The 9,292-nt window shown below is 49.1% G+C and overlaps 1 protein-coding gene across 1 annotated transcript; it reads left to right on the top strand.

Moving 5' to 3' along the window:
• Positions 1-6,043: 6,043 nt before the first annotated feature.
• Positions 6,044-8,628, top strand: LOC123091434 (60S ribosomal protein L3). The gene is made up of 6 exons (XM_044512940.1): positions 6,044-6,158; positions 6,337-6,436; positions 7,064-7,174; positions 7,302-7,606; positions 7,699-8,108; positions 8,202-8,628. Exons 2-6 carry the CDS (start codon positions 6,352-6,354, stop codon positions 8,458-8,460), a joined length of 1,170 nt encoding a protein of 389 aa, XP_044368875.1. The 5' UTR covers positions 6,044-6,158; positions 6,337-6,351; the 3' UTR covers positions 8,461-8,628.
• Positions 8,629-9,292: the final 664 nt, after the last annotated feature.

Genomic DNA, 9,292 nt, shown 5'->3' with positions numbered 1-9,292 from the left:
CAATGATCATTACATAGGCATCACGTCCAACATTAGTAGACCGACTCCTGCCTGCATCTACTACTATTACTCCACACATCGAGCGTTATCCAGCATGCATCTAGTGTATTAAGTTCATGAAAAACGGAGTAATGCATTAAGAACGATGACATGATGTAGACGAGATCCGTTTATTTATTGCGACAGATATGGATCTCATCTTTTTATCCTTAGTAGCAACAATACATACATGTTGGTTCCCTTTCTATCACTGGGATCAAGTACCATAAGATCGAACCCACTACTGGGCACCTTTTCCCATTGCAAGATAAAAAGATCAAGTTGGCCAAACAAAACCCAGATATCGGAGAAGAAATACGAGGCTATAAGAGATAAAAGAACTCAAATAACTTTCGTGGATATAAAAAGATATAACTGATCATAAACTCAAAGTTCATCAGATCCCAACAAACACACCGCAAAAAGGACTTACATCATATGGATATACAAGAGACAATTGTATTGATAATCAAAAGAGAGAGAGGAAGCCATCTAGCTACTAACTGCGGACCCGAAGGTCTACAAAGAACTCCCCTAGGGTTTCTGGAATATTGGGGTATTTATAGAGCAAAGAGTCGGTCCAGGGGGCACCCGAGGTGGGCACAACCCACCAGGGCGCGCCTGGGCCTCCTGGCCCGCCCTGGTGGGTTGTCCCCTCTTTGAGGCTCCCCCGAGGTGCAACCAGGGCCCATCTTCTTCCTTTGGTCCATAAAAAATCATCGTAAATTGGCGTGGCATTTGGACTCCTTCTGATATTGATTTCCTGTGATGTAAGAAACATGCAGAAAACGGCAACTGGCACTTGGCACTATGTTAATAGGTTAGTACCAAAAAATGATATAAAATGACTATAAAATGATTATAAAACATCCAAGATTGATAACAAAACAGCATGGAATAATAAAAAATTATAGATACATTGGTTACGTATCAGCGGTCACTTGGATCGGGTCAGACCACGTCCCTCTCCTCCTCTCTACCTCCGACAAGCGCCCCCCTCCCTGCCGCGATCTCGGTTTGAGCTCTTCTGGCAGAACCAGGCATGTTTTGTCGAGGCGGTAGCGACTAGATGGGTCTCCGCGCGATCATCTCCCCACCGCTCCATGTCCATTGTTGACTCGTGGCAGTTTTGTGCCAAGCTCGCCCGCCAATTTATGAAGGGGTGGGGGCGCGACCTTGGCCGGAACCTCCGCGAGCGCAAGAAAGCCCTCCTGACTGCCATCCAAGCCCTTGACGCCCGTGCGGACACATCCGGGATCTTCCCGGATGAGTGGATGCTGATATATGATCTCGAGGATCAGCTCTCGACCATCTACACGGATGAAGAAGCATGCTGGAGGCTCCGCAGTACCCAACAGTGGGTGCTCGTGGGGATGCCAATATGGCATACTTCCAGGCAATTGCCAATGGGCGGAGGCGTCGGAACTCCATCCATTGTTTGTGGGATGGCGACACCCCTCTCGTTTGCCCTTCGGACATCCGAGTCCATGTCGATGGCTTTTATAAGGCCCTATTCTCCCCCACCCCTAGGGGTGGGGCTGCACTGGCCCCCGACACTTGGTCAGCTGCCCAGTTAGCTTCTGAGGAGGTGAATGTCGTCCTGGTGGCGCCCTTCTCCAAGGACGAGGTCCTCGTGGCCATAAAGGGCCTGAACCCTCCTCTACCCCGGGTCCTGATGGGCTGTCTGTGATGTTTCTCAAAACTTTCTGGCAGACCATCAAACCGGAAGTCATGGCCCTCTTTGATGAATCCTACTCGGGGACTATGGACCTTGGGTGCCTGAACTATGGGGTCATTACTCTCATCCCCAAAGTTCCGGGCGCTTCCGACATCCGCCAGTTTCGGCCTATCACTGTGATCAATGTGATATTTCGGATCTTGGCCAAGGGGTATGCCAATAGGGTGACCCTTCTAGCTGACACCGTTACTCACCCCAACCAACCCGCCTTCATCCAAGCGTGGTTTATTCTGGATGGGGTGTTAGTATTCCACATAGTTCTTCATGAAGTTCGGTCCAAGCACCATCGAGCGGGCTTCCTAAAGCTCGACTTCCATAAAGCCTATGACATGGTTCACTGGCCCTTCCTTCGGAAAGTCTTGCTCCGCAAGGGCTTTGATGACCGGTGGGTGACCAGAGTTATGCAGCTCATCATCTGCGGGCGGACCGTGATTAACATTATCGATGAGATCGGACCATACTTCCTCACACTTTGTGGGGTTCGCTAGGGCGACCCATTCTCCCCATTTCTGTTTAACATGGTGGTTGATGCCCTTGCCATCATCCGGGATAAGGCCAAATCTGCTGGCCACATCCATTGTGTAGTCCCTCACCTGGTAGGAGGGGGAGGGGTCTCTCTCCTACAATATGCAGATGATACCATAATAATGGTGGAGGGTTCCGCGTCCGACATCGCTAATCTGAAGTTCCTCCTCCTATGCTTCCAACAGATGTTCGGGCTCACAATCAACTTCGATAAGAGCGAAGTGATGATTCTAGGTTACTCTCCTGAGGAAGCCCAAGCCATGGCCGACCGGCTGAACTGTCAACTAGGTACTTTCCCCACATCTTATTTGGGGATACCCATTAGTGACTCGCAACTGACCGTGGCCGATCTTCGCCCATCGGTGACTCGGATGCAGCATCGGGTGGAGCCATGGAAGGGAAGGTGGCTCTCGAAGGCAACCAGAGTGATCCTCATCAACTCCTCGCTTTCCAGCCTCCTCTGGTTCCTCATGAGCTTCTACAGCCTTCATGAGACTCTCCATCAGGAGATCGCCAAATACCAGTCCAGGTTTTTCTAAGCAAGTGAGGGCGAGAAACAGAAATACCATATGGTGAGCTGGCCCGACATTTGCAAGCCTAAGGACCAGGGTGGTCTTGGGATCTTGTCTTCTCGGTGCATGAACATTGCTCTCCTGACCCGATGGCTCTAGCGAATCGCCAATGGGGAAGGGGGACTCTAGCTCACCATCATCCGCAATAAGTACCTTTGGGGCCAACCTCTAGCTTTTTGCTAGCGTTTTGGTGGCTCCCAGTTCTGGCAGGCTGTGATACAACTGCTACCCGTGCTCCTCATCGGCACGTCCATTTTGGTTGGCTCCGGATCCTTGACCCTATTCTAGTTCGATCGTTGGGTAGGGGACTCCCCCTGGTCGCTCGATTCCCGGAACTATTCTCCATAGCGGTTGACCCTAGGGTCTCTGTCGAGACGACCCTTATTGACTCTCTCCTCCAGGACATCGCCCTCCTGCCATTGGACGTCGAGGGCGCCCCTGACTCCATCTCTTGGCAACTAGAGTCCAACAACCGCTTCTTCACTAAGTCCTTATATTCAGCTATCGCTCTCTCGTCGCCCCCTGAGCCCTTTAGCTTGATTTGGGACATCCGCCTCCCTCTGAAGATCAGGATCTTCCTGTGGCAGTGGATCCGGGGACACCTCCCCTCTGGGGTAGAGGTCCTCAAGCGTAATGGACCAGGAGACGGGGTGTGCCCCCTCTGTGGCACGGTGGAGGATGCTAATCACATCTTTTCTCCTGCTCCACAACCCAATTCCTGTGGTCTTGCTTTCGCGAGACGGTTGGTGGACAGTGGTGCAACACCAACTTCCCGAACCTGCTTGCTGAGATCCACGTATCCGCCCCCCCGCCATATTAGATGGTTGTGCGTTGGGGTCCTCGCTTGGACGCTTTGGACCATCCGCAACAAGCTTGTTATTCAGAAAGTGCCTCTTCGACGTGCGACTGACGCGATCTTTAAAATGTGTGGTTACCTGCAGCTTTGGCGGCCGCTTAGCCGCCCCCTCCTCCGGAGCCCGATTAGGCCTGCTGTTCGGGCTGATGTGCTGTTGTGCTTGTGTTTGTGTTTTGGATTTCAGGGCTTGTTGAGCTGTGCCCTTAGCATATATAAACCCCGTATGCTACTTTGTGTGTGTTTGTGGATCTTGTGTGTGTGAACCTTGTTGGATGTTTGGCTTGGGCCGTTTGCTTTATCTATAAAGCGGGGCGAAAGCCTTTTTCGGTAAATATTCAAAGGTACAGTGCAGATGTTCAGTGACTAAAGCAGCCAAATGTGATGCTTAACCATAACACGTGATTCTATGTTGCACTTCACTTTTAAATGTAGACTCATGCTTGATCTCCATAAGAACCGAGTTATACCCATATTGGCTGCCCATCAAAGTGTTGTTGACTCTGACTAACAGGTTGACATGGTAACCAACTTGCGACCATTGATCTCCTAAGCTAGGGATAAAGGTTACCGGACCAATCATACTACTGGTGACGGCCATCGAAGCACCATTCTGATACACCTCACATGTTTGACAAAATCCTTCAAAAGCTCCTTGATAGACTTCTTAACACTTCATATACATGCAACTTCAAGAAGGCCACTAGTGGAGCGCTCCAGTGTGGGATCTTCTTACACACCTCTTGCAACTTACGCGGACAAATAAGAACAAAACAACAAAATGTCGATGGACTTTGGAATATACCTTCATAGACCCCCTCCCTTGTTTTTCACCAAGAAGCCATTTATGGGAAATGACTCTTCAAAGCCCTCATATTCAGAGCTTTTCATAATAAAATAAAAACTACAATGATAGATGTGCGGCCCTTCCTAGTGCTCCACCATGGACAGGTGCTAAGCATGCCACGTAAGAAAAAAAATGACATGGCACAACATTTAAGGAGGGGAGAGAACATTTTGGTGACCTCAGGAAGAATCAACGCCAAGCGCGAGAACTTAGGCAAACCACTTAAATGAAACAATTTGACCAATGCATGAAACTCTTTAGGTGCTAACTCATTAAATAAAGTTTGTTTAGTAACAACAAGTTAAGCACCTGTGCATTAGGAAATTGAGTTGCTAAGGTATTTAATGCACTTAGAGCATCTCTAGCAGACCCCGCATAAGTGGTCAAACCCGTAAAATGACCGTTTTTTTTACAGTTTCAATCAAAAAAACGGGCCTGAACAGACCCCTTAAAATCGTCCGACCCTTAAATTTTTTTAAGGGGCCCCGTAAACGCGAAGATGAAACCCTCATATCTACAGTTTTGAAGGTAACTTTTTCAGTGCCCTGCATACCAGTCAACGTTGGCGGTTGAAAAATCTCTGCTCCCCCCCAATGCCATGAAGCTTGCCGGGCGCGGCCCGGCCGCCCGGCCATGAAGCTCACCCGGCCGCCCGGCCGCCGCCCGACCATGAAGCTCGCCCGTCCGTTCGCACCGGCGGCCCGTCCGCGTCGTCCGCCCCGGCCGCAGCCCGCGGCGACGGAGGAGCTAGCTAGCTCGCTCCTAGATGGATTCAAGCTAGGCTAGCTAGCTAGCTCGCTCCTGTGTGGATTCAAGCAGAGCTAGCTAGCTAGCTCTCGATCAATTTGAGCAGAGCTAGTTAGCTAATGAATGGATCGTGCGACTCCATTTTTTGCCGCATTGTGTGTTATTTGTCGGTTTTTGCGGGAGCAAACTAGCTGACCATGGGCATGGACAAGAGGAAGAAAAAGATGTGGGGAAATAATATAAGCGAATATTCCATTTTACAGTTTAAGTTTAAGGGGTCTGTTCTGCCGCAGCAAAAACCGACCCTTAAAACGCGCTTTCCGCAAACTGCAAACGCGTTTTACGGGTCGGCGGGATGCAGGGTCTGCTAGAGATGCTCTTAGCATCTCATCTAAGCACTTTTGCATTGGAAGAGGTCTGAGGCTCGCTGGCTTTACATTACACCTTCAAAGCACCCTCTAAATTTTTTTTTTTTGAGACAATCTAATAAATCTCTAATTAAAGGTGCTCAAACTATCTGATATTTTTAACTTGGGTCGACATACGTCATCGGCCCTCCCAGCTTGAGCGAGGCCTTAATTTTTCTTTTGGGGAGAGAAAGCAGAGTAACCTTTTTTTTTAGAGAATGCACATTGGGCCGGAACCCACACGTAGAGCAGAGAAACGGGCCAGGCCTCATTAGCCCTAGCAACATCCGCAAGGGGCATTTCCGTCCGACCGAACAAAACCCTCACCCTGGGGTCCCTCTTTATATAAGCTCTCCTAGGGTTTACGTGCCCTCCTCCTCCACACACCACCCTCCCCCATCCGCCGCCGCCTCCACCTCCACCTCCACAGGTAAACTGCGCCGCCTACTCCCTTTCCCTCGTCTCTGCTCTCTTCTCACCGTCGACGGCGGCGGGCATTTGGTTGCCGCCGGGCTCTGCCGCCGCCGCCCGAAGTCGTGAACTCGTGGTCGTTTCGTTGCGCTCTTGTGCTGCCGGGATCTGATGGATTCCTGATTTGTTATCCGCAGGGAAAGGAAGGGAAGATGTCGCACCGGAAGTTCGAGCACCCGAGGCACGGATCCCTCGGTTTCCTCCCCAGGAAGCGGTGCTCGCGCCACCGCGGAAAGGGTATGCCTGTTTGCTTAGTTACTCTTCACCTGCCGATGATAGCCGTGCTATGCTCTGTCTGTATGTTGAGTCGATCAGTGAGGCGAGCCCGCTTGTGTGGATAGATTGTTTGGGTGCATCGCTTTTTGTTGAAACATGCTTGGGTTAGTGACCTTTTTGTGTGCAGTAGTAAGTTCGTAACTAGGAATTCACGCCATAATTTGGCTTCCTTAGATTGCCTCCTGCCCTAGTCCTTTGTTGAAGTTTTCAATTAGTTCATGTGTAACCTGTAATCCTTAATGTGCACGTCTCAATGTTTGTTTTGTTGTTACCGCGATGCTGTTTTTCATGTCTAAGCAAGGAACACAGCCGGTAAACTATTGTTGATAACATTTATAATAGATTACAAATGCATGCGTGCACCAGTTTTCATTCAAAATTTTGCTAGTCTGGAAAGATGCCAAATATCTGTACCGTAGTAAATTGCTTCTTTCAAATGCGTAGTGTTTTTAGCTTTTCCTGTCATTACATCAGTGCATGTGGCACACTGCTTGTTTGATTCTTCAATGCTGTTTCCAGTCATTGCGAAAATTTGACATTCAATTGATTTTGTTATATCAATCTAATATTTGCCTGTTCTCATTGCAGTGAAGGCCTTCCCCAGAGATGACCAATCCAAGAAATGCCATCTCACTGCCTTCCTTGGCTACAAGGCTGGGATGACTCACATTGTGCGTGAGGTCGAGAAGCCTGGTTCCAGTATGTTTACTAACTCTCTGTCTATGTTCATATTCTTGTTTTACCCAATTGATTCTCTGTTAGTTAACTTAGAATTTGTAAATGTGTTCTGCATATGTGTGATAACACTCCATTTGATATCCTACAGAGCTACACAAGAAGGAGACATGTGAGGCTGTCACCATTGTTGAGACACCCCCGATTGTTATTGTTGGACTTGTTGCCTATGTGAAGACTCCTCGTGGCCTTCGTACTCTCAACTCTGTCTGGGCACAGCATCTCAGCGAAGATGTGAGGAGAAGGTTCTACAAGAACTGGTGCAAGAGCAAGAAGAAGGCCTTCACCAAGTATGCTCTGAAGTATGACAGTGATGCTGGCAAGAAAGAAATCCAGATGCAGCTTGAGAAGATGAAGAAGTATGCTACTGTTGTCCGAGTTATCGCCCATACCCAGGTCAGAAATTGTCTTGTTACTTTCTATCTTTTGCCCTTGTTGTTCACTCATGACAGTAATGTTACTCACGTTGCTCTCTTGATGTGATTCAGATCAGGAAGATGAAGGGGTTGAAGCAGAAGAAGGCTCACCTCATGGAGATCCAGATCAATGGTGGCACCATCGCTGACAAGGTCGACTATGGTTACAACTTCTTTGAGAAGGAAGTCCCCATTGATGCTGTATTCCAAAAAGATGAGATGATTGACATCATTGGAGTTACCAAGGGTAAGGGTTATGAAGGTGTTGTGACACGTTGGGGTGTCACCCGTCTTCCCCGCAAGACCCACAGAGGTCTTCGCAAGGTTGCCTGTATTGGTGCCTGGCATCCTGCTAGGGTGTCCTACACTGTTGCTCGTGCTGGTCAGAATGGATACCACCACCGAACTGAGATGAACAAGAAGGTCTACAAGATTGGCAAGGTTGGACAGGAAACTCATGATGCCTCTACTGAGTTCGACAGGTGTGTTTTTGTTAGCTTTTGTTTGTAATCTATGTACTTTCTGGTCTGAATTGTATCCGGTGATGATCCTTTTGCACTGGTTTGATCTTACAGGACCGAGAAGGACATCACTCCGATGGGCGGCTTCCCTCACTATGGTGTGGTGAAGGCTGACTACCTGATGATCAAAGGATGCTGTGTCGGCCCCAAGAAGCGCGTGGTGACCCTCCGCCAGTCCCTGCTGAAGCAGACCTCTCGTCTGGCCCTGGAGGAGATCAAGCTCAAGTTTGTCGACACCTCTTCCAAGTTCGGCCACGGTCGCTTCCAGACCACAGACGAGAAGCAGAGGTTCTACGGCAAGCTCAAGGCTTGAGCTGCCGCCGCGCATCATCAGTTATATCATTTTGTCAAAACGAACATGTGATACTTGATTACTTCCCCTGCCTAAGTTTTGTACTAGTTGATGTTTTCAGAATCTGGCTCATCTATGAATTCTTCGTGTCATGTGCTATTGTTATTGTGATTTAGCTGTTGAAACCTATTTAGAGTCGTACCTTGTCGCAAATTTTCTGAAATGAGTTTGCTTGCCTAAAAGGTTGTTTATCTAGTTTTCTGCGAGCTTTGAAGGAATGTGTAGAAGCCATTTTCATCGTCGTACCGGCTGTTAGAAATAGGTCTGCTTGCCTAGGACTTTCTTGGTACAAATCCATGCCATTTTAAGTCTTCTGAACCAGACCTGTTTTAGTAACCAGGTTGATTGCAGCACCGCTCGCTTGCTTATCTCTTAGTCGCACGCTCGTCGCCATCCTGTCTCGGCTCCTTCGATTGGATTACCGGCCACCTCCTCCCCAGTTCCTTCTTTCCTAACTCACGTTCGCTGGTTTTGTGGCACTTGCCGCCATCCTCCACTGTTCCTCTAAACTAACTCATGTTCGTCGCCATTCTCTCTCGGCTCCTCATGTGTCCCTCTTCCCTAACTCCTTACGTCTGCACCATCCTAACTCCTCACCAGTGGCTTTCTCATCCTCACCGTTGATCTCCGCCACGAGTGCCTCCATGCCCGCCGGAGTGTGCATTCTCATCGTTGATGTCCGTCACGAGTGCCTCTATTCCCGCCGGGGTGTGCAGCTGCACCATGCTAAGCTAAGGTCCATCATTGCTAAAACCAGCAATGGCGAAAGCTGCAACCGGCGCCTGCATAAGCT

Source organism: Triticum aestivum, chromosome 4B (assembly GCF_018294505.1).
Source record: "Triticum aestivum cultivar Chinese Spring chromosome 4B, IWGSC CS RefSeq v2.1, whole genome shotgun sequence".
NCBI lineage: Eukaryota > Viridiplantae > Streptophyta > Magnoliopsida > Poales > Poaceae > Triticum > Triticum aestivum.
The sequence above is the reverse complement of the archived record's forward strand: the minus strand, read 5'-3'. Positions and strand labels throughout refer to the sequence as shown.